The 26,753-nt window shown below is 41.3% G+C and overlaps 1 protein-coding gene across 1 annotated transcript in view; it reads right to left on the reverse strand.

Annotated features, from left to right (window-relative positions):
• Positions 1 to 26,753, reverse strand: part of cdh19 (cadherin 19, type 2) — a 60,254-nt gene that overhangs the window by 20,200 nt on the left and 13,301 nt on the right. The window contains 4 exon segments of the mRNA XM_055150824.1: positions 10,109 to 10,248; positions 12,283 to 12,396; positions 15,793 to 15,983; positions 22,952 to 23,119. Coding sequence (XP_055006799.1) covers positions 10,109 to 10,248; positions 12,283 to 12,396; positions 15,793 to 15,983; positions 22,952 to 23,119 — 613 coding nt within the window.

Genomic DNA, 26,753 nt, shown 5'->3' on the forward strand with positions numbered 1-26,753 from the left:
GTCCTGCTGTGATACGTGCTCCTCTGTGAGTTTATGGATATAATCATTATCGTAGCTCCCATTACACACAGTGCGTAGGGCTCCAAGTGCTTGTGGAGGCACCACGTGAATCCTCACAAAACTACGGTTGTCACGCCCTGGTCCTCACTTTTGCAGGCACATAAATCGTTTTAGCTTGAGTATAAGAGTTTGGAGATCATCTGACACACAAATTGAAATTACAACCAAAATTCAATTTAATTGCACAGCCTTAATCAGAACCCTGCTTAAAACATTTACAATTGTGTGTTATTTGTTAACATTTAACTAAGCATTTTTGACAAAGGAATATCCAGATTCTTAGGATTTACTGGACCAATCCTTACAAAAAAGTTGAGTCCACTACAGTTTGTCACTTCATCTACAGATATTTTACACATTTCATCATAAATTATACTTTTTGTCGGACTCTAATACAACTTTGAAGTTAGAAATGCAAATTTTGTTATTCCTTCTTAACAGAGAAGCTAATTAACTAAATTGTGTACCTTGGAAATTCAAAACTGTTGTTTAATTTTTTGTTATAATGTTGTAAAACCATTAGCATTTAGATCTGCTCATTAGTTAATCATTAAAACTATATTATGTCTGCTTCACTTTGTCTCCAGTTGCCTCCAATCAAAAAATTTGAACAATGTGATGACACAAAACTTTAACTTGTCTATATTAGTTAAGTATCAGTTAAGTGGAAGTTTGTGTGGAAAAACAAAGTTGAGAAGAAAAATGCAAAGATAGGAAGTAGAATGAAGGTGTTGTCATTTATTTTATGGGTCTTATGGGTTTTATAGGTCCAGTCATAACTATAAATGCTTTCAAAGTTTTGGCCCATGTTAAGATCTTGGTTCCTAGGTAACACTTATGGAATTACCTCTACATATGTCCAACCAGGAAGTAAAATTATAAACTGAAAAAAAATTAATAAATACTTGGTTTGGTGGGATAGCATCTGTGGTAAATAATAATCATAGTCTTACATCAGTGAAGTGGAAGTTTGTGGAAAAAAAGAATTAAAAAAATTCAGAAAGTAGCGAGTAGTGACTTCTGAAATGGAAAATTTCTGCCTATGTCATTAACACCGAAAACTCCATCCAAAATGCAGAGGCAAAAAAAGTTTTTAAAGTTTTAGTCCTTGTTAACATCTTGGTTGCTAGGTAACAGCTATGGAATTACTTAATGTATGTTATATCTCCTGCCCACGTCCAATAGAGATATAACGAGATACACAGATGAATAAAAAGATGTAAAAAAAAAAAAAGTTGAGTTTGAAAATAACCAAAAGGAAGTAGCCGTGCGTTCTAAAATGGACTACTTCTTCCCATGTTATCAAGGCTTTTTCTAGCAGATTAAACATCCATTAAACAAAATAATGGACAGAGGAGGATGGAGCGTGAGATTGACAGGCTGATCGGTGCAGCATTGGCAGTGATGTGGTCGCTGTATTGGACCGTTGTGGTGAAGAGGAAGCTGAGCTGGAAGGCAAAGCTCTCGATTTACCGCTCAATCTATGTTCCTCTAATCATCTATGGTCATCAGCTCTGGGTAGTGACCGAAAGAACAAGATTGTGGATACAAGCGGCTGAAATGAGTTTGCTCCGCAGGGTGGCTGGGCGCTCCCTTAGAGACAGGGTGAGGAGCTCGGAGTACAGCCGATGCTCTCCACGTTGAGAGGAGCCAGCTGAGTTGGCTCGCGCATTTGTTCCGGATGCCTCCTGGGCACCTGTTCCGGGCATGTCCCACCGGAAGGAGGCCCCAAGGAAGACCCAGGACACTCTGAAGGGACTATGTCTCTCGGCTGTCCTGGCAACGCCTTGGAGTCCCCTCGGAGGAGGAAGTCTGGAGTGACGGAAGTGTGGGAGTCCCTGCTTAGAATACTGCCCTCGACCCAGCCCCAAATAATCGAAAGAAAATGGATGGATAAACAAAATAAAGGTGTAATTTATTTTTTAAATTATACCTAGTCTAATTATAACTATTGTGATTTATTTATTATTTTTTTTAAGTTTTGGCCTTTGTGAACATCTTGGTTGCCAGGTAACATTGAGTGTGTATACATGCACATCAGTATCCCGGTTATTAGCCATATCCCGGTTATGTCAGTATTTGGGATACTGCGTACACATGCGCACTGAAAAACCGGGACACTCATATCCACGTATACATGATCAAATGGAATATCCCAGTTTCATAATCTTAAAAATGCGCAAGCGCAAAAATTTACTTAAATCAATTTCATAAACCAGGAAAAATACAAACCGTGAGCTTCTTTAGCACAAGCAGCTAAGGAGCTACGAGATCTCCCACAATCCACTGTGCAGATCAAACCCAACAGATTCTTCATTAAAATCTTCTGCATAAATAAACTCAACTTTACAACATATAAACCATAACCACTATAGAACCACATCAGCCTGTTTGATCAGATAATTCAGCTCTGATCACATTTGTTTACATTTTACAGAAACGAAACTTAAGACCGCTTGGCTAATTAGCATAAACTGTTAGCGGCGATAAAAACTGCTCGCTCCTTGTGTCCGCTGATGCGATCAGCTTCTTTTGGACTAAATAGCACGACTCTGTGGATTATGTGTCTTGTTTTTATGACAGAAGAGGTGCTAATGATGGTGAGTCTGTTCTGTGCATTTACAGTATTGGAGATAGTTCATGTTTTAGCTTTTCAGCGATCACACGAGTGCAGGTCATACGAGTGCAGCTTGTACGTGTGCAGGTTTAGCGCCTCATTTCACTCGTGTGGTCACTTATTTATGTTGGTCAATTTATTTATGTCGCTACTGTTGTGGTGAAAAGACTGGAAAGTGTCTTTTGGACGCATGCGCACTCAACTTTACGTTGCAGTAACCGGGATACTGCGTATACATGCCACAAGTTTCCCGCTTACTATCGGAATAATCCAGCTGCAGTATCCCGGTTTCTAATAACTGGGACACTGCCATAACCAGGATATTGAAACCGGGTTACTGTGTTTACATGCACCATCAAGAAACCGGGATACTCCAAAAACCCGATCATAACAGGGTTATTGATGTGCATGTATACGCACTCATTATGTCATATATGCTACCCATGTCCAACCAGGAAGTAAAATAATAAACTTAAAAAAAAAAAAAAAAGTTTGGTAACATCTTTGGCTACAATCTTAAATATAATCACATTAAAGGGTCTATAATGTCATAATGTTGTTTCCTCATCACAAACAGGCCTGGAGTTTTGTTTCATTCACACATGTTTAAAACACAAATCCTGCACATTTAGGCTGAGTTCTTTTCTCAAATGGAAAACACTCTGTTCCACCTTGTGATGTCATGTGATAATATAGGAAGTCCTCTATTGTGTTTTAAAATTTTATATGCCTTCACTAGGATAATTTAAGACATGGAATTGCCAATCTCTACTGAACTAAAAGTAAAACGAAGCTATTAACTTGATAAAAATAAAGGATTACTCACACGTGTAAATGAAACAAAACACCCCCAGGTCTGTTTCCGATGAGGCAACAACATTCAGACACGGCTAAAAATCTCACAAGAATTCACTTTCGCATTTTAATCCCATTCATAAGCTACAATATTTCCTTTTAAATTACCCATCGCTATAGCAACAGCCCTAATTACTCATCTCTCTGAAACCGGTGCGCAGTGCCCGTCCGGTCGCATCCCTCACCTGTCACCAGAGGGGAGCGTAATAGCCTGCCGATGATATGCAGCACCTGCCACTCTAAGAGCCGAGCCGAGGTACGGGGCTGCGGGCTCCGGCGGCTCTGCTTTCTCTACGCAACGTGCCCGACTTGCAAATGACCGCAAATCTCCCTCCCGTATGCCACCTTGTACAGTGCTTTTATTACATCCCCCCACGTCCAGGCTACGTCGCTTTGTGATAATGGCGACGCGATAGATAGAAAAGCCTGTGAGGTATAAAAAAAAATGTCATGATTTATTCAGCTGGGTTCATTTCCTTCTAAAGTAATATGAGATAAATACGGCCGTGTTGCGGGGTATCCAGAGATCAAGGGTAAAAATGGATGCAGCGAGCCGGTAACACTATTGGAAATGGAATGATTTTTCACCGAGTGGAGGAGGGCGCCCGGGGCCGGCTGTGGTGGGATGGGCCCTCTTCTTTCCACTCTTTCTTTGCTCTCTCTCCTCCCCTTTTTCTACTTTTCGACCATCTGTCTCCTCACTTCGCTGTCTCTCTCTTGCCGTCTTTCTCTTCTGTCTCCGCTCTCTCACCATCTCTTTCTGCTTTTCTTTTCTTTCCTTACCATCTCTTTCTCTCATCTCTTCTCATCGCTCTCTTCCATCTCTCCCCCCCATCTCTTTCCCATCTCACTCCTCCTCTCCCTTCCCTCGTTCCCTATCACTTTCTCTCATCTCTCTCCTCCATCTCTCTCCCTTCTCTTTTTACCCTATCTCTCTCCCCATCTCTTTCTTCCATCTCGCTCCCCCTTCTCTCTCACCGTCTCTCTTTCTTATCTCTCCCCTCTCGCCATTGCTCTCTCCCCATCTCTCCATTCTTTTTCTCCCCATATTTCTCTCTCCCATCTCTTTCCCCCTTCTCTGTCCATCTCTCTTTCTCATCTCTCTCCCTTCTTTTTCTCCCCTATCTCTCTCTGCCGTCTCTCTCCCCCTTCTCTCTCTCCCATTTCTCTTTCTCATCTCTCTCCATCTCTCTTCCTTCTTTTTCTCCCCATCACTCTTCCATCTCTCCCCCTTCCTTCTCTCTCTCCCCATTTCTCTTTCTCATCTCTCTCCATCTCTCTTCCTTCTTTTTCTCCCCTATCACTCTTCCATCTCTCCCCTCCTTTTCTCTCTCCCCATCTCTCTTTCTCATCTCTCTCCCCTCTCTTGCCATCTCTTTCTCCCATCACTTTCCATTTTTCTTCCCCTTCTCTCTCCCTCCATCTCTCTTGCTTCTTTTTCTCCCCCGTCTCTCTCTTCCATCTCTCTCCCCTCTCTTTCTCTCACCACTTTACCATTTCTCTCCCCCTTCTCTCTCTTCTCTCCCTCCATCTCTCTCCCTTCTCTCTCTCTCCTCATCTCTCTTCCCTCTCTTGCCTTCTTTTTCTCCCATCACTTTCCAATCTCTCTCCCCTTCTCTCTCTCTCTCTCCCCCTTCTCTTACTCTCCATCTCACTCCCATCTCTTTTCCCATCTCTTTCTCTCTCTCATCTCTCCCCCACCTCACTCTTCCATCTCTCTCTCTCCTTTCTTTCTCCTGTATCTGTCTCTCCCATTTCTCCTCCCCATCTCTCTCTCCCCTATCTCTCTCTTTCATCTCTTTCCTCCATCTCTCTCTCCCCCCTTCTATTGCCGTCTCTCGCCCCCTTCTCTCTCTTTCATCTCCTTCTCCCATTTCTTTCGCCGTCGCTCTCTTCCATCTCGCTCCCAAAACTCTCTCCCTTCTCTTTTCCCCCTATCTCTCTCTTCCATCTCTCTCCCCCTTCTCTCTCTCCCCATCTCACTTTTTTTTATCTCTCTGCCTTCTCTCGATATCTCTTTCTCTCATCACTTTATCATTTCTCTCCCCTTCTCTCTCTCTCTCCATTACTCCCTCCCATCTCTCTCCCCCTTCTCTCTTTCTCATCTCTCTCCCCTCTCTCGCCATTTCTTTCTCCCATAACTTTGCCATCTCTCTCCCCTCTCTCCATCTCTCTCCCATCTCCCTCCCTTCTTTTTTCCCCTATCTCTCTCTCTCTCTTTCTCATCTCTCTCCCCATCTCTCTCCCCATCTCTCCCTTCTTTTTCTTCCCTGTCTCTCTCTTCCAGCTTTTCTCTCTCCCCTCTCTCGCCATCTCTTTCCCATTTGTCTCCCCCTCCTTTCTCTCTCTTTCTCCCATCTCTCTCCCCTATCGCTCTCTTCCATCTCTCTCCCCCTTCTTTTCCCCCTATCTCGCTCTATCATCTTTCTCCCTATCTCTCTTTCCCATCTCTTTCCCATCTTTACCCCACATCCCTCGCTCCTATTCCCCTTTCTCACTCTCCCCCTGTTTCCCTTCTCTCTCCTTTCTCTCTACCCTCTTTCTTCTCTTTCTCCCCTCTCTCCAATCCCCCCTCACATTCTTCTCCACTTTCTCTCTCTCCATCTGTCTTCCCTCTCTTTTTTCTCTTCCCTACCCTCCTCACTCTCCCACCCACCCTTCCGCTTGCCTCTTTCCTCCTCTCCCCATCTCTCACCCTTCTCCCTGCTCCTCCCACCCCCCTCTCTCACCCGTCTTTGTCTTTTTTTCTTTCCTCTCTTCCCTCTGTCTAGCCTATCTCCCCCTCCGTCACACTCTGTCCCGTCCCGTCCCTCCCCCGCTCTTCTTCTTCTCGGTGGGGCCGCTCGTCATTCTCATGCTGGCAGACAGGTGGCACATGCCAGTCTCGGTGCCGTCTGCCGGGGAGGAGCGTCACCTGACGGGCCTGTCCACGGTGTCAGAGCCAGTGGAGCCGTCTCTGCCAAACACAGCCCCCGCCCCGAATCTCAATTAACCACAGCATCATGAGTTCAGTATGCACCGCTCACGTACGGGTGTAACAATCCAAATATGCGACACACAGGCCACGTTTACATGACGTTTTTTAATGCAGTATTAATTGTTCTGAATGAAATAGTTCAGAATTAAAATTAAAACACGTTGAATCGCCTTTATTTAATTCCGCTCAACGTCTGGGTGTTGAGAAGGGTTCTGATTAGACAGAGACAAGAAGAAGAAGTATTTACGTCGACTAGGGCTGGGTATCATTAAGAAGTTGCCGATACGATACATACTTTGATACAAAGGCCATGATACGATACATATCTCGATACAGTGCAATACAGTTTCGATTCAGTACTATATATTTCAAATCGATTCAATGCGGTTCAATAAAAAATAAAGGCTAAATCATGACTGTGATACTAAAAGTCTTTGTTAAACCACTTCTTGTCCAAAGTTCATATGAAACACAAACACTTTAATCATCAAAACAGTAAAAATGTCAATTGTGTCGCATAAACGAGTTTCCTTCCACGAAACAAGCAACAAATCTGTAGCACTGTAACAAAATAATTTAGTAAAATATACAAAAAATACTCTTGGTGATATATCGATACAGCAACCCATGATATCGATACTGTATCATCACATTAAACGAATACGATATATCGATATTTTGATATTTTTGCACACCCCTAACGTCGACCAAAAGAAAACACACACTTCAGCTGTTACCGGCTTTTTGTCATCTCTGTTTGTCATTACGCCCTGGGCACTAACATGATCCAAACGTTTGTCGCAATTCCAATGATCCACTCTTTTTATTATTTGTAGATTTGTAGTTCTTCCAGCGCACTTATTAATCCCTCAACGCTGATTGTCACAAATAAGCGATGAACCATTTGGATCAAGATTAAGGTGACCATATTTCCGTTTGTGAAAACCAGGACACTGTACCGGGGGCGGGGGGGTGGGGCCTCGTCATCGACATTGAGCTACTCTTACCTTAATTTTTCAGTGTCCTGGTGAGCTTTGAGGTCCCTGGCACCGCCACTGGACATCGAAACATATGTGCCTGCTTTGTACACTGTGCACATGGCAGTCGACCGGGACGGAAAGCAGGGAATTTCTAGTGCAAGTCATTGTTAAATGCACATTTGCGCTTCGGCATGTTGCAGGCTGACCGACTGTTTGTATCTGCTCGCTCCTTCTGAGTGCACAGAGAGCTACGAGAGCCGCTCAGTTTAATGGCCCAATGAAAGGTAATGAAAACCCCAACACTTCCATCACTTTATTATAAAAACCCGGACGGCCAGGCCAGGATGTGGAAAACGGAACGTTTGGTCACCCTAATCAAGATATAAACGGAGAGAGCGGCTGCATTCCCCCAATGCTGGTTAAAGCATATGCAGTACCTTCCTAGGAACATTTGGCAAGCACTTGTTTCTAGTTGTCACAAATTTGCTATAGTCAAATTAATAAGCTCAACTTAATTTACCTTCTACTTAAAGGCAAAAACACAAACACAAAACATTTTTTAAAATATATACATCTACATAAATTTAGGCGTTAAGGGGTTATTACAATAGTTTCAGCTCGCGACCAAAGTTTACCTCTGGTCGCCACCTTGCAGTGCGTCATCGCATCAGAAGGGCGACCCCACGAGCATACGCTACACGACCAGAAATATTTTTAAGAAGAATAAGCGTTTACATGATCAAGGAATACATTAATTTGGCTTTCACCCACTTTCTTCTGAATTAAGTTTAATTCCGAATAATCATTTATTCATCAATCATTAGCAATTAAGTGTTTACATGGTCTTTTTAAAGTGGCATTGATTTTTATTTCGGAATTAAAGCTCCCATGTAAACGTGTCAAATCTCAGTTAAAGATGCATTATTTTGATGAACTTTCTGGTGCAGGGTCAACCACCTGCTTTTCTCCATGGAGATGTTATTGCTTTGCCTGGAATTTTCTGACAAGACAACCACAAAGGCTTCACTTTTTATTTTTTTAATTTTTATTTTTTTATTCCGTGTTTAGACGAGTGTTTTCAGGAGGAAATCTGCGTGCATACGGTGCCACAAACGTGTGTGGAATTCGATTGGGTATGCATGCCAGGTGGCTAGGTGGTGACGCTAGGTGGTGATGTATCTGACGTAAACGTGTACGTGGCATGAGCAGATCTGACCAGAGTTTTGCGTCTTGGGCAGTGTAGACGGAAACACTATGGCGGAGTGTATTCAACTTTTCCACTCTGGAGGTGGTTTCAGATTTTTGCGTTTTTAAGCCCCAAAAACGCTGTCACTGTCTAAACGAAAGGCACATCCGATGAAATATATTGTTGTTTTTATCTGCAAGTGTTCTTGTGTAAACAGGCCCTTAGTTACAAGCCAGATCTGTGGAGTGGTTCTTTGCTCACAGTAAGAATGCATGTAATATTAATATGCATTTGATTTATATAGTACTTTTTGGCTGCCCCTCTGTCCACAGCCAACACTCACACACACTACATTCATACTAGGCAAGGTGGATGAAATGTCTTGCCTAAGGACACAACTACACTTTCTGCCCCTGTGGCACCTGATATTCCCAGTGGTCTCCCAACCAAGTACTAACCAGACCCAGAGCGGATTAGCTAGAGATCTGACAAGACAATGAGCTTTGGCCACATGTAAGGGCTAATAATGGTGTAAAAACCTCTGCAGTTTGGAGTTTGCATTTTGAGAAGACAAAGATTATGCAAGAAATGATTCAAATGTTCATGACTGAATCAAAAATAGTCCTATTCTATATTATAGAAAACAGTGTACAACATTCTCCCCCATTTCACAATAATATAGAACTCTCATGTTAGAGAATAACAGAACTTATGTCATGAGGTGTATGAAGGTCAGATTGTACAGTTAAGTTATAACAGTGTAGCATGTTTAGCCTTGAGCTAATATGTCCTTCAGTATGACACACAGTAGAGGTTATTTAAACTCTCGTGTGGAAGCATCACCAGGCCTTCGACAGACATTACCGTGTGTGATAATGTAAAGTGTGGGAGTGTCTTCAAGTCCTCATGGCCAATGTGACTTGTAATAAACCTTTTCTGCATAAGACAAGACTGTCTCCTACCTCTTCATCTATAGTCCACGGAGTACCTGAAAACTTCTACAAGACCTTGTATCCACAACCATCTCAATAGATAATATTCATACAAAGAGAGCAGTCATACATTTTCAGATTATTATTGTTGGTATTTAAAAATAACTGTTACATGTGTTAAGGTGAGTGTAAATAAATGTAAATAGGTACGTGTGTGTGTGTGTACATTATATGCTTTATGCACTCCATCCCACTCCATTTTGAGAATCATTGTTCATTGGTGTGAGTCAAGTTTGGACTCAAATTGTACAGACTGTATTCACCTTGGTAACCTTCTGTTTGTTCTGCTATGACATAATTTCTTGACAAATTACATCTTCATTGGTGTAAAAACAATAACATAATATAATTTAGATTTACAGCATGTATTATCTCACCAAACTGAGTCAAAATTAGAGAGCTGTATTTAAAAAAACATACCTACACATTCAGTTGACTGACCTGATGGGGCTGTCTACGATATCCGTGTCCCTTGCGCTGACACTCCCGACCACAGTCCCCCGTGCGGCGTTCTCTGGGATCTTCCACTCGTACGGCAGCTGGAGGAACTCTGGGGGTTCATCCACATCCTCCACCACCACCTAACAAGCAACAGAGTCACCAACTACAATCCCACAGCGCAGAACCTACAGCTTTTTCATATCATTATGGTCAACTATGGAACTCACTACCCCCTGAACTGAAGAGCACTGTGTAAATTCATAGGGTTCGTCATATGCTTTTCTGCATTGGTATTGAATGACATTGTCAGTATGGTATTTCTATCTTCATAGAGACCAAATCAGACTGACAGACAGAAGTTACTAGTCAGATCTGTGGAGAGGCAACCCTGCTCACAGTCAGAACGCCTATTTTCATTTTTGAGCTATAAACAGGGTTCCCACTCTTTTGCACTGACAAAATTTCAAAACTTTTCCATGAATTTACGGCACCCAAATGTGTGGAATGCATTTATTGTTGTCTCTTTTAAACAAAAGGCGCATATGTTCAGAAATAATCATAACAGCCTAATGAGAACTGAACAGAATGCTGAAGTTGCGTGAAAAGAGATACTAAAATTCCATGACTTTTCCAAAACTTTCATTGAATTTACAAAATTACATGACATTTCCAGGCCTGGAAAATGACATTTTCAATTTCCATGACTTTTCCAAGATTTCCATGACCAGGAGAACTCTGTATAAAAACGCCTGTGATTGAATTGTAAAGTATAGCTGTTTAGAGTCACACTGTGGAATATTTCAGTCAAAGCAATGGCATATCGATAGAAACAAGCAGGTGACGGACCCCCAACCAAAAAGCTGTTCACCTCGAGGCTGGGGTTCTGTTTAAAAAAAAAACAAAGTTGTACCCCCCTGTAAACACTGTATTGCATGTGTATGTGAATGTGGGTTTGAAAGTGGGAATGTCTGAAATGTGAAATTGCACTGCTGTAAGAATGTGTTTAAAGGGACAGTCCGGAATTTTGGACATAAGACCTCATTTCCTGTTGAGCCAGAGTGTTGGAGATGTGTGGAAACACTTTTTAAATATTCCACCCAGTCCTTGTATTTGCAGAGGTCGCTGGTGCTAGGCTAGTGCATGTCAATGGCCATAGTTAGCCTGCCACTAAAAACAGTCTTACCCACTCCACAAAAGACCTGAAGCAAATCTATTATTACGCCAGACTGTCGATGTAAATGTCTGTGTTGATAGGATAAATTTAGAAGTAAACCCAACCTTACATTTGAAGGATTTATATCTAAGTAGCAGCAGTGAGTTGTACTTCCTGATAGAAAGCTTGGCAGCGGCGGACCGATATCACCTAGCACCTGTCTGTCCGGCTAAGTAAAATTCCACTGCTGCTGAGAAAATAGTCCCTCAACATGCGACGAACATTATTCTATCAGCACAGACATTTGCATCGACAGTCTGGCGTAATAATAGATTTTCTTCAGGTGTTTTGTGGAGTGGGTAGTGGCAGGATAACTATGGCCATTGACATGCACTAGCCTAGCACCAGAGACCTCTGCAAATACAAGGACTGGATGGAATATTTTAAAAAGTGTCTCCATATGTGTCCAACACTCAGGCTAACTAGGAAATGAGGTCCTATGTCCAAAATTCCAGACTGTCCCTTTAAAGATTTTGTTTTTAATCTGTTTTGAACTTTTTTATTTTAGGGAAAAGCCCAACCAGGAACAGGAGCTAGCTACACACAAGACCTCTACTGTGACTAGAGATGGAATGACATCCAAATCTCTTGAAATAGTATTTTTATGATATGCATCTCACAGTACGATATTTATTAGAATATTTAGTGGAGACTGTGGAGTTACTTTTACTCTTAAAATGCCTTGACAAGACTTAACCCAAAGAACTAAGATTTAAAAGTGCTTATAACTGTTATTTCTTTATATAATCTGCACTAAAATGGAGCAAAGGATCATGGTCTTTGTTTTTTCTTAACTGCTGCACCATAACTATTAATTTAAGCAAAGAGACTTGTAATTCGATATATTGCGCTGGTCCACGATGTTCTTGTGAGACCTCTGACGATACGATATCACAATATTTAGGTTATTCTTACATCCCTATCTGTGACTGTGTATGACCTCAAGAAATCAAAAGTAAACCTTCAGAGTGGTCCTGTCCGAGAACTCGTGCAGGGGCAGGAAGCGCAGGTCCGGGTGGTCGTTCAAAGCTTCGGCCGCCATCACGTAACGCCGTTTGGTTTCATAGTCCAATGGCTGCGGAGGAAAGAGAAAACTGCTTTTTTTTAGAAGATATGTCCTGCTTTTGTCTGCTGTATTATCATCTCTGCCACCCGTGGATCATTATGTAATAGTTTTGACACTCGCAATATCACGCTACATCACCGTCAACATCATCACAACAACTTGATTTGTGACAACCTGTATCACTGTTTCAAAAATACTGCAAAAATGGAAAACACTAAGTAAGTAGGGCAGAAAGTGTGTATGGGGGGGGCTAAAAACTGTAGATACTTTTATTTTATTTTTATTCAAAGCAGTGGCATAGAAAGATTACTTAAACAAATCTTCTTCCCTAAAGGTGCACTGTGTAACTTTTCTGGTGGAGCGTCTCTCAAATGCTTTTCTCCATGGAGATGTTATTGTTATTATTAAACCTTTCTATAAAGACCTTTTTCACAACGGCCAGAAGTGCCCCGCTGTAGGTTTCCAGGACTTCCGGTTAATGGTTTTCTATGGCAAAATATCTGTGGAAATGTCTGGCGTAATTCTCCACCAGCTTCATAAATCTGCCCCATCACCAAATCTTCAACCAACAAGGTCGACAACGGATAAACATTCTTCCATGATGAATTTATCCACAACTATCAAGGTAAGAAAGACGAAAACGTAAAGGTGAAGGACGACGACACATTAGTGAACTACTCCTGAACAAAACAATTTCAATTTCATGATATAAATATTAGCACAGATGAAGAAATTTGTATAGTTCAAAGGCTACAGATGTTCATAGATTTGTTTTGTTAGTTTTGCTCAGGAGTAGTTCACTAATACTAGTTGTTGTTTGACTTTAAGTTTTCGTCTTTCTTACCCTGATAGTTGTGGATAAATTCTTCATGGAAGAATGTTTATCCTTTGTGGACCTTGTTGGTTCAGGATTTGGTGATGGGGCAGATTTATGAAGCTGGTGGAAGATACGCAAGACATTTCCACAGCCATTATGCCATAGAAAACCATTAATGTAAGTGATGTTTACCGTACATCATGGCACTTCCAGCTGTTTGTGAAAAAGGTCTATTCATGGAGACCAAACCAGACTAAGTTGCAGGTCAGGTGTGTGGAGAGGGCGATGCCGCTCAGTCAAAATTCCTTTTTTCTAGGTATTTTTGAGTTATAAAAACACAAGTAATTTAAGAAATGTAAGGCAGAGCTGTTTAATGTCATACTGTGGAACATTCCAGGCAGAGCAATGACATATCCAAGCAGGTGACAGAAGCGGAAACCAAAAAGTTGCATAGTGCACCTTTAAATGAATCAATCTAACTACAACATTGAGAGAGTAAATAATGAGAAAACCTATAACATGTTTAAAAGCTCTTAAAATTGGATTCAGCATAATATGTTCCCTTTTTAATAAATATATTCAGTAAAGATGATGGATGGACAAGCTGTCTTCTGTTTTTTTTTTTTCTTTCAAGTTGATACTTCATTTCAACCAAGGAGACTTTTTGCACATTTTTTCTTTCTGCTGCTGTTAGCCAATCACAACCTGGTAATTTTTCAACCCTCAACCAATCACTTCAAGCTCTTACATAAAGGTGCAATGTTATTGATTTTTCTAGATTCCTCTCCATGGTGATGCCACTAAGTCAAGTTACAGGTCAAAACTGTGGAGAGTTGCATGTTATTTCTAGCATTCAGAACCTATATTTGATACCAGAAAACTTTTCTATATGCAACTATAATGCATCTTTAAAGGGCCCATATGATGCTACATTCGGATCTGTGTTATAATGTTGTTTCCTCGTCACAAACAGACCTGGGGTTGTGCTTCGTTTCATACATGTTTAACACAAACCCTGCAGATTTAGGCTAAGTTCTTCTCTCAAACAGGAAGCGCTCCACTGTGCTTTTAAACTCCATACACCTTTACTAGAAACATTTGGATGATTTCTGCCCTTGAACTGCCCATCTCTAAAGGTGAACTAAAGGTAAAAAGTAACTTGAAAACTACCACTTCATGACATCACAAGGTGGAACATTGTATTTTGGGTTTGGGTATTTTGAGCTTTGGGGAGGAAGACAGACCAACAATACAAGGGTTAATCAAATGTGTGAATGAAACAAACACATCTCCAGGTATGTTTTGGATGAGGTAACAACATTATAACACGACTTAAAGCTCTCAAGAATCCATTTTGTGTACCATATTTTTCAGACTACAAGTCGCACTTTTTTCATGGTTTGGATGGTCCTGCGACTTATACACCGGTGTGACTTATATATTACATTTTCACACTGACAGCCTCGAGAGGGCGCTCTAGGCTTGTGTGCTACTCCTATTACTTCTTTATCACTGTCACTTGACTCTACTGCGCATATCTCCTGCAGAAAGAGCCTCTGTTCTGTCTGTATCATGTCAGTGCACCATTACTTCTGCACCACTGAAAATTAAAAATTGTAACAAAATTATAAAGACAACTGAGAAGACTGAACACAAATGCCCCAAAAAAGAAAATCATATTTTGCAAATTACAAGCTGCAAGTAGCGAAATATGCAGCTGAAAATGGGAATCGAGCAGGAGAAAGAAGCGAGAAACTTGTGACACTGGGAGGGTGAACCATGCAAATTTCCTGGAAGTCACTGGATGGATCAACAAAGCCTGGACTTCAGTGACAATCAAAAACATCCTGTTGGGATTCGGAAAGACCGGAATAATTCTAACTGGAACTGATGCTGAGTCTGTCGACAGCTACACAGAAAAGGAAGCGGTGCTCCGTTTACCTCTGGAGGTAACACCAAGGTGACACCAAGGATGAGGAATTCAATGGATTTAATGATCTGGAGTGAGATGCAGAGTTTGGTAAACTTGTTCTGTTCTGTTATTTATATTATAGTTATCTGAAGAACTGTTCATATGTGACGTTAACAGTCTGTTGTTCTCTGTTCTGAACTTTCAAGATGAAATGTCGGTTCCTGGTCTCTGATCTTAACAAATAAATTCCCCCCAAAAAGTGCGACATATAGTCCGGTGCAAGTTATATATGTTTTTTTCTTCTTCATTATGCATTTTTTGGCTGGTTTCGAGTTACACTCCAGAGCGACTTATAGTCTGAAAAATAAGATAATATCTTGAAAGGCGCTCTATAAATGATTAATTAATTAATATTAATATAAGTTAAGAAGCCTTTGTTACACATTTGATATTTCATTTTAGAGCTTTTCGTTTGTTTTTGGTAAGGTTGGCAATTCAGCCTTTCACAGCAATCCCAGTATTATTTCTGTGTTCAAGGTTCTGACACCTCCAGTAACTTTCAATCCTAACACTAACCGCACACAAACACAAACCCCCATAACCCACGTGAACTACAATAGACAGCTCTGAACCCAAAAGCCGCTGTGTGTGTGAGGGGTCAGACATGCGAGCCCACCTTGGCCAGCACCAGCACCCCCTCCTGCGTGTCCAGGTCTGTGTGGATGATGAAAGTGGCGCTCTCCTCCAGGTCGTCCTCCAGGCTGTAAGTCATTTTGGCGTTGATGCCCGTGTCTCCGTCCACTGCCAAAATCCTGCCCACGGTCGTGCCAACCTCCGCGTTCTCCGGTACGGCGAACGTGTACAGGTCTGAGGAAGAGGAGGAGGATTCATACTGGTAAGTGTTCATGCAGTGACAAGCTTTTTCCCCTGATTTTATCATGATTCATGTGTACCTAGGATCTTTACATTGCCTTGAAGAGGTAAATGAAATCATCAATCACTTCTAAGTTAAATCAAAAGCTCACACTTCACTGTTACTCACTCAGAACATGACAAAGAATGACCAACAGGAGGAGTGGGTGGGGAAAAGAGTATATGTTAGAGGATAGAGGTGAATTAAACAGAACGTGAGTGAATCTCAATATGACAATTTCACCAAAAAAGCAGACTGTCACAGGATCAGATCAACATTCACTTTCATCACCATATTGTCCAGCCCTGTAGTTTCCACTGAGACCTACCACCTTGGGAATGTCCGATCCAATCTGATCTCTGAAGCTAAACCGAGTTAGGCCTGATGAGGGCTGGAAATGGAAACCACTGGGAATATCAAGAGTCAGCGAGGGGCAACTGTGGCTCTAAAACATTCTGGCATTGTGTCCAGTGAGTGAATGATTAGTGGTGTGATTGGCAGTCTTGCTTGTGTCAGTTTATCACATCCATTCTTCTTATTACTATTAATAAAGCTGGAGTACTTGGTTTTTAAACCCTCTGGCACATCACTAAGATTTGCCAGTCTAAGTTTTTGGCCACAACAGTAGCTGCTGGCTGTTTGTTACAAGTTTGCAAAAGATTAAATGTTTGATAATTAGCTGAAGACAGAATGTAGAGGTCAGATTTTTGTCCCAAAGTTTATAATGTAGTTTCTGTGAGAAAAAAAAAATAAAAATACCCGTAACACAACAGTGATCAGTCCATCTACCTGTTAGTTCCCTGTTGTTAATAGCTTTGCTGCTGATTGGTTGTCCCTGCATGATTTATTTCCCAGTGTTGCCAACAATAGGTGAATGACAAACCTTAAAAGTCATATATTACTCATACCATTCACACGTTTGAGTGCTCTCCGCATCCCCAATGTTCAAAATGCCCACTTTCACCTTATGATGTAATTTAGTGGTAGCTATTTTAGTTTCAATATTCTAGAATAAGTTGTTGCTTTTATTTTTGAATAGTTTTATTTTACCCTTTGTATAGTTGAGAAAGTCTCTAATATCTGTTGGTGCACTGAAGAGTGAAGCAGTTTCAATGAGGCTAAAACAATAGCTGTGACTTCAAAGTGTGGAAATTCCAGGGGCAAAATGATCCAAATGTTTCCAGTGAAGGTGTATGGAGATCAAAAACACAGTGGAGCGCTTTCTTCTTGTATTACCACATGACATCACAAGGTGGAAGAGAGTGTTTTCTGTTTGAGAGAAGAACTCAGCCTAAATATGCAGGATTTATGTGTTAAACAAGAGTGAATGAAACGAAACTCAACTCCATGTACATCCAGTTTGTGACGAGGAAATAACATTTTAACAGAAAAAAAAAAGTCCTATATAGACCTTTTAAAAGTTTTCCTTACATTAATATATAACTAAACATGTATTTGCAATGTTAAAGGTGTCTAAAAGTAGCACTAGTATTAAAGGGACCCTTGGGATGTAATACCAGAAGTGCTCCTCTGTGTTTTTAAACTCCATACACAGTCACTGGAATCATTTGGATAATTTCAACCCAGGAATTGCCAATCTCTACTGAGCAGTTCATGACATCACAAGGTGGAACAGCGTGAACTTTGGAGATGTAGACAGACTAATAATAAAGAATTACTCAAACATGTGTAAATAAAACAAAGCACAACTCCAGGTTTGTTTTTAACGAGGTAACCACATTGCTTAAAGCTCACAAGAATCCATTTGGTGCAATATAGGATCTTTAAAAGCATATTATTTAAACTTTTTTTTCAGATCCTTCCCCGGGAGCTGTTGGTGACATGCACAGTTGCAGTTGGAGCTGATGAAACCTGCTCTCACCATAACACAGCGGTGCCACCTGCCATGAATGGGGAAACATCTGGTAAGTTTGGGCATGTGCAACCCGCTGGTGCCAACTGCAATACATGGAATACTTGTGTCACCTGACAGACAGACAGCAGTGATTCAGAGTTTACTGGTGCCCAAAAGTTTTGTAGTATTTGTAGTATTTTTGGCCGGTGTTGTTGGGCTGTGTGCTGTGCAATAGGAATGCTGATATGAATAATAACTAAGTGACATATTAAAGGCGCAGTATCTGAATTTGACTGTCTTGAAAACAAAACTACATACGAAAATGTAGTTGTTCAGTGTTATTCCTCACTTTTCTAATCCATTTATCTACTGTATTTTTTGGACTATAAGGCACACTTAAAATCCTTCAATTTTCTTTTATAATCCGGTGCACCTTATGTATTCATTTGGGTTGTGCTTGCTGACCACAAACTGATTTTATGTGGTGCAGAGCGCTCAAAAATCTGTTAAAATGTTTTAGTATGACTTTGGTAAGCTATGAAGCTGCACCAGTTGATGGATTATGCATTACAGCTACCGTAGTCAGTCAGTCCATCCATCCATCCATTTTCTTCTGCTTATCCAGGGCTGAGTCATGGGGGCAGCAGTTTAAGCAGGGACTCCCAGACTTCCTTCACCCCACACACTTCCTTCAGCACCTCCGGGGGGACCCCAAGGTGTTTCCAGGCCAGCCGAGAGACATAGTCCCTCCGGCATGTCCTGGGTCTTCTTCGGGGCCTCCTTCCCAGAACACCTCCTGAGGGAGACGCCCAGGAGGCATCTGGAACAGATGCCCGAGCCACCTCAGCTGCTCCTCTCAACGTGGAGGAGTAGTGGCTCTACTCCGAGCTCCTCCCGTGTGACCGAGCTCCTCACCCTATCTTTAAAGGACTGCCCAGACACCCTGCGGAGAAAACTCATTTCGGCCACTTGTATCTATGATCTTGTCCTTTCGATCACTACCCAAAGCTCATGACCATAGGTGAGGCGAGGAATGTAGATTGACTGGTAAATCGAAAGCTTTGTCTTTTGGCTCAGCTCCCTCTTCATCACATACAGTGACCTCATCACTCCAGATGCTGCATCAATCCCCCTGTCAATCTCAGGCTCCAACCTCCCCTCACTCGTGAACAAGACCCCGAGATACTTGAACTCCTCCACTTGAGGCAGGGCCACTCCACCCACCCAGAGAGGGCAAGACACTTTTTTCTGGAGCTTTTCCTTAGTCAGGAGTCTCGTGGAGTAATACACATTCACCAAGACAGTGAGGCAACGCCGGGGAGTTACACCACGATCTGCCAATGGATTGTGGATGCCTGGGCTGGAGCATGGAAACCCAACCGAAGTCCGACAGGACAGTAAAACAACCTGCTTTGAGACTCTTAAGTGTTCAAAAGATCAGAGCACTGCACTTGTAGTTTAGATGCAAGTTAAAACTGTGTTAATATTATTTGTGAAATGAGTTGCAATACTTAAGATACGTGATTTTTAAAGCATGAAGATTGCCGATAAAGTACACAGGAAGTAGAATCACTATCGCAAATCTGCAGCTTCACCTCGATCTGTGTGCTGTGTGGGTGCAACAGACACATGTGGAAGTGCCTTCTTTCTTTCTGTTTTCACATAAAAGTTATGGAACTTAAAAAAAAAGTCTCTAATTATCTATGATAGAGACTTATTACTTCTTTTGGAAGATTAAAAAAAATACTCATGTTGGAACTAATGAAATGCCTAAATGAACCTGGAAAATAACATTTAAATGAAATCTTGTATTAACTAAGTGAGGATTGTGGGCCGCTATTAGCTGGCCAGATGAGAGTGCTTAAGATAAGTGATAAGAGGAGGCAGAGATGGTGATGGAGGGTTAATTTGAGAAGTCGTGGCAACTCTTCTTCATAATCTTGCCCCAACTCCAGAGAGGACATGAGGAAATTAGATACCATTTGGATGACTGCCACTGCTAGAAGGGACTAGCCGCTAAGCTAACAGATGCTACAGCTGAAACTGTAATGCACATAATCTTTTTTCCAGCAAGTCACAATACAAAAGTGCACAGGTCAAATTTGCAGATGGTATGTGCCACAACATTGGAACAAGAAAAAAATGATTACATTTTGTACATTTCTCTCAATTGAATCTAACCAAACAACTTTCCAATCCACTTATACACAAAGTGCTTGTCTCTGCATGTTTTGTCTAAAACCCATTTGTGTGGCCATGTTTGTTATGGTTCACTGGGAGCTTTTGGCTTCTGCCCAAACCACGAACCTGACCTGTGACTGGTGCAGCCCCTGGGTACTGGGGCATACTCATTCTTGTGAGCTTATGAACTTCAAATACCACAAGAATTCATCAGATTTCATTATGGTGCATAAGCTTGGTATGGCTTTGCCTGGAATGTTACACAGTATGGCATTAAACATATGAACATGTCTTGAATATATTAAATTGCAGGTGGTTTATTTTTTTTTAAAATACCTTGAAAAACATTTATCCTTCCTGTGAGTAGGGGCTCGCTTCTACACAGACTTGACGTGTAACTTGTTCTGGTAGCACCAACTACTTGCCTCCATGGAGCTAGATTCGTTATACATATCTATCTTACATTCATTAAATTCCAGGCATTTTTGTTGCCAAAAAGTATTTGTTTGGTGAAGTCGCCTGCTCATCGTCATGGAAATGGCAAAGTTTCAAGCCTTTTTGTGCAACATTTAGCACAAACTAATAACATCTTGATGCAGAAAAAGGTTCTTGGCCTCTTTATGTTTGCCATTTTCAGCTGCCCTTACATTTGGATGTTTGCATGAGCATACAGGCTCAAAACATAGCACCATCTCTGTCTAACTCGTCTTCCATTGATTTTCCTGTTGCGGCTTTATCAGTGCGCAGGCCCTGGTTTCTTCCCAAAGGTCATGACAAATGTCCTTTCATGTTTGAATGATTAAACTCATCCAGTGGGCGACGCGTTGGACACGTGCACACTCCCCTTCTCTGCGCCTTCTCTGTCTCAATCTACAACGATCTGCTTTTAATTCTCTACAGAGCCCGTAATGATACACAGCACCCGCCCACCACAGCCACAGTTCCTCATCACACACTTTATACTGTTGTCCTTCTGTAGGCCTAAGCCCTTCACCGACCTTGATCACAGCAAAGTTACTTTTGTTGCCGTTAAATAAAAAATTATTTGGTAACACTTTGTTTGGCAGTGTTGATTTGTTGGCAGCTGGACAACCTTTCCTAAAGGTACATGAAAATTGAGAAAAGAGGTTTTTGCAAGATTTCAGTTTTCAAGAAATATTAATTATGTGGTCATTAGCTTTTATGCAGATTTTGGTACTAATTGCCAAGTCAGTGAACCATGTTAAACACTTTTACACGTGGTCATGTTTTCTAACAAGGTCCTGGGTGTTCACAGTTTTTGATATTTGGAGGCTGACTCACACACTGAAAATGTATTAGAGCCAAAGTATGGAGTAATACCAGTCTTTAGAATGCTGCTGTTTTGATTACATTGAAAAAGCCCTGCCAAATACAGGTGGGAGAATATCGTATTTTTTGGACTATAAGACGCAATATCAATAATGTTGAATTCTCTCCTCTATTTTCATACATAAGGCACATTAAGTGAAAAAGATGGACGACACTTGAGATTGATCCCTTAGCCCAGTGCTTCTCAATTATTTTCTGTCATGCCCCCCCTAGGACGAATAAAACATCTCAGTCTGGTCTGACATTGTTTCGGGAAAAGAGCGGGACCGGGCTCTTGTTTCCAGGGCAACGGACGCGCGTCAAGTATTTTTGTCCCGTTCGTCCACGGCGTCAAAGACGTGCGTCGGGGGCGTCTGAACTCAAATGCAAAGGCTCCAAATAGAGACGTCAAGGCGTTTTTTGACGCTTTGGTGTGAACGGCCCTTAAGACAGTAAAAAAAATCTAAATAAAAAAAATAAAAAAGCATGTTCCCCGAGGTCAAACGCGCCCCCCTTGACGGAGCCTCACGCCCCCCCAGGGGGGCGCGCCCCACTATTTGAGAAGCACTGCCTTAGCCCAAGCATCCACAATCCATTGGGAGATCGTGGTGTAACTCGCCCGACATTGCCTCCCTGACTTGGTGAATGTGTAATAAGAATGTGATTGTGGGTGGATCATTTAAGTTTTTTTTTTTTTTTCCTTCGATGACGACTCAAATATACATTGAGTAATAATGTGGTTGATGCAGCCTTGTGCACATTTGTTTACATTTTACAGAAACAAAACTTAAAATAACATGGCTTATTTGCATAAACTATAAGCACTGAAAAAAACAGCTCGATCCTTGTGCGGTGATGCCGTTCAACTTCTGTTGGATTCTGTCGGACTCCTTGAGGCTACTGACTATGGTAGCTGTAATGCTCTGACAATCCATCAAGCGGTGCGGCTTCGTAGCTTACCAAAGTTGCACTAAACATTTTGACAGATTTTTGAGCACCGAGTACCACATAAAATCAGTTCAAAGTTAGTAAGAACAACCAGAATTAATACATAAGGTGCACCGAATTATAAGGCGCACTGTCGATTGCTGAGAAAATTAAGGGATTTTAAGTGTGCCTTTTGGTCAGAAAAATACAGTACATATGAAAAAAAAAAAAAGAAAGTAGAATTGTCATTTGGCGATGTGCAAAATTAGAATATCCAGTGTACTGTCTATAATTAAACAAATAATTTCCTCAAAAATAGAACAAGGGTATTAATTCTAGTTAATTCTATGGGCCTTTCACATTTTTATTTGTTACTTGAACCTAAACTAAGACATTCCAGGATAGTAAAGAACTTTTTTTTTTTTTTAGATAATAATTTTAGTCAGTATAGCCCACTCCATTCCCAACATTTACTTAAGACGCATAGGTAAGAACGCCATTGTGCTGTGACATGCTTTCTTCTGAAACTCAGTCCTCCTCGATCATGCAAAACGCTGGTGACACACATTACGGCTAACATCATGCACGGTCCCATAAAGCAAGCTAGCGTGACGCAGGTAATGTACTCACGGTGCTGGAAGATGGGCCCGTTGTCGTTGACGTCGCTCAGTGTGACAGTGACTGTGGTGGTGGCAGAGAATCCTCCGCTCAGCCCCAGCATGTCCTTCACCTGCACCACCACTAGGTACTGCTCTCGAGCCTCGCGGTCCATGTTGGGCCACGACGTCATGATTATACCTGTGGACAAGAAGAAGAAGAGACAAAAGGTCAGAGTTTTTCCCCGATTCCTTCTCCTTGATTCCTCTTCAGGATTCTGTAGGAAATGGATGAAAAAGTCCCGCCCCCAGAGGAGACAAAAGGAGGAGAGAAGATATAAACTCACGGAGACCAATAAATTTTGATTCATTCATCTGATGTCTGCTCCTGAAGCCTCCCTCATGTTTACTCTTTCTTTCCCTATTTTTCTTTGGGACACCACTTAATACGACACATTTGACTGACAGTTGAAAAAAGGAGGAATCAAGACTTTGGGCTGAAATTGATTTTAGCAAGTTTATTTTGAATTTTCGTAAAAGCATGAAAAAACTGAACTATTTCATTTTAACCGCTTCGCAGTGCACAGGTCCCCAATTTCCTAATGCGTTCCTAGCATCCTAATTATTCACCACAGTGACATTTTAAGTGTTTTTCACACTTTCCAAAAATGAAGTTTTGTCATCCCGGTAATGCATGCTAACAGTGCTCTGATTCCCGGACGATAAAAATGCTTTATAATAAGATGCAGGGGTCTGATTTTGACCCTAAGAAAAGCTTTTACAATCTATGCACTGGGACAAAAGCAATTTTGCTCAACTCCATGAACAGAAAGGCGCATTATGTAACTTTTCTAGTGGATAGTGGATGGTGGAGTGGGTAGTGGGAGATGAGTCAGGGAAGGGGGTCTGCCACTTGGTTCAGATTTTCCCGTTTTATAGTCTGGCAATAAACATATCTTGAATTCAATTACAGGTGGTTTATTTCTCCAAAATACCATGAAAAAACACAAATTCTTCCTGTGAGCTGATTTCTACACAGACCTGACTTGTAACTTGGTCTGATCTCACCACTTCCTCACCTCTATGGAGCTAGATAAGTTTCTGCTATAATGTGGAACATTCTAGGCATCCAGGGAGACAAGCAGGTAGCAGACCTTGCGCCTTAAAATATTATGTAAATTCCATTCCATTTTCTTCCGCTTTATCCGGGGCCGGGTCACGGGGGCAGTTGTCTGAGCAGAGAGGCACAGACTTCCCTCTCCACACACACTTTCTCCAGCTCTTCCGGAGGTATCCCGAAGTGTTCCCAGAGACATAGTCCCTCCAGCGTGTCTTAGGTCTTCCCCAGGGCCTCCTCTTGGTGGGTGGCATACCTGGAACATCTCCCCAGGGAGACATCCAGGAGGCATCCGGAACAGATGCCTGAACCACCTCAGCTGGCTCCTCTCCATGTGAAGGAGCAGCGGCTCTACTCCGAGCATACCTACAACCTCTCATATGACTGAGCTCCTCACCCTTTCTCTAAAGGAGCGCCCAGCCACTCTGTGGAGGAAACTCATTTCGACCGCTTGTATCTGTGATCTTGTTCTTTTGGTCATTCCCCAAAGCACAAGATATTATGTAAATATTTGTGGACAAAAAAGTTTAAAAACGTCCTCAGGAGTGAAGTAATACAAAAAACCCAAATGGTACTTTGAAGATGCCTCTAGTCTCTGTACAAGAATGGCTCCCCAGTTTATACATTTTTAAAAACACAGACTTACTGCCAAGATAAACAAGCCTCCAGCACCCACCAGCATCACCATTGAGCAGAAGCAAACTCAGACTGGAAGTGCAGGGAAAAGGGAGTAAGTTTGAACCACACAAAGATTTTCAGCTCTGTTTAGCTCTAGGTAAACTGTACCACGGCAGCCACCGGCGCAGTGAAATAGCAGCTCATATCTCTGTTGATTCTACCACCTCTTATTCTCTCTCTGGAGTTTGTAGAAGCTTCTAGAGTTGTACGTTGTCTCTGTCTAAACTAGACTCTTAAATCACAGTTATGAAATTGACTTACATACTGTTTAAGTTTGTTTATCAAGATCATGTCTTGTCTCGAGTCCTGAATAGTAATTCAAGCCATGTATCTGATTTTTACAGTCTTAAAAACATGAGAAGCAGAACTAGTTCATTTGAAATGGTTTGCACTGGTCCAAAGTTATTCTTCACTTACCTTATGCATTCTGATCGCCCTAATTATAATTATCTTTCAGAGACCAGAGGAGTTGCTGTCACTGTAAAGCTAACAACGAGCATGGTAACTGGCCCTTCCTGATTCTCAGACAGTAAAATGCTTTAAAATCAGACACATTTGATTACATTCTGGTCAAATACATGGAAAAATGGGTACAGGGCCTTTAAATACATAAATCATACAAGGGTTAAAGTACCATACTTTTCGGACTATAAGGCACACTGGATTATAAGGTGCAATGTCAATAATGTTGAATTCTCTCATCTATTTTCATACATAAAACACAACAGATTATAAGACGCATTAAGTGAAACAGACGACACTTGAGACTGATCCCTTAGCCCAGGCATCTACGATCCATTGGCAGCTCGTGGCGTAATTTGCCCGGTGTTACCCGGTGAATGTGGGTGGATCATTTAAGTTTGCTTTTTTATTTCCTATGAGGAGGACTCAAATATACATTGAATAATAATGTGTTTGATGCAGCTCTGCGTATATTTGTTTACATTTTACAGAAACAAAACTTAAAACCACATGGCTAATCTGCATAAGCTATAAGCACTGAAAAAAAGTCAGCTTCTGTCAACTACAGCAGCTGTAATGCTCCGACAATCCGTCAAGCGGTACAGCTTCATAGTTTACCAAAGTCGTACTAAAACATTTTGACAGATTTTTGAGCGCCATGTACTACATAAAATCGGTTCTAGGTCAGTAAGCACAACCAGAATTAATACATAAGGCACACAAAAATTGCACACTTTCGATTTTTGAGAAAATTAAAAGGATTTTAAGTGCATCTTATAGTCAGAAAAATACAGTAATAGTAACTTTCTGTGGGTGGAGAGTCAGCTTCATGATTCCACAGAAACAGAGCATTAAAACCATACTTCAGAACATTCTCCACAGAGATACACAAGTTGAATGTCATACTAATATTGAATATTATAGCCAACGGAACAATATTTCCATGGAAACAAGCAGGAAGAGGCTGTACACCGGGCCAAATAAGAGTCAGGTTTGTGGAGATGGAAGTCCAAGTCAGTAAAAGAGTAAAAAGTAAAGGCACATGACTTTCTATGTTTTTCAGTGCTATAAAAACACCCATCATGAAAACATTTGCTTTTATTTTAGTATTTGTGTGAGTTAAAATGAAAACAACTGGACTTACTTAGCTATTTGAAGACAATGTTTTGCTATGAACCAGACATTTTCTTCAGGACCTCTACTCACATCTCTACATCTGTTGGGCGTAGCGATCACCTAAGGAAGTCCAGTAGTTTTTGTTTTAACTCGCTTATACTGTAATTCCTGGATGTCTCAAAATTTGCATCAACTAACGTCTTTTTTGTGGCAAAAAAGTTACATACTATGGCTTTAAACAGCAAACTCAACCCCAGCTGCTATTAAAATAAAACATTTTGAATAATATAACATCATGTGAAGTTAAGCTGTCGTAATTAATGGAACTGGAAAGCGAATCAATTGTTAATAATCAGAAAAACTCCACATTTGACTTCAGCAGCTCTCGATTCCAACTCACATACATTATTTTTAAGTATAAACACAAGAGCAATGTTTTGATTTTTCCCTGCATGCCTGTGTC

This window comes from Boleophthalmus pectinirostris, unplaced genomic scaffold (genome assembly GCF_026225935.1).
Source record: "Boleophthalmus pectinirostris isolate CB_2022bp ecotype Guang Dong unplaced genomic scaffold, ASM2622593v1 HiC_scaffold_15, whole genome shotgun sequence".
In the NCBI taxonomy this organism is placed as follows: Eukaryota; Metazoa; Chordata; class Actinopteri; order Gobiiformes; family Gobiidae; genus Boleophthalmus; species Boleophthalmus pectinirostris.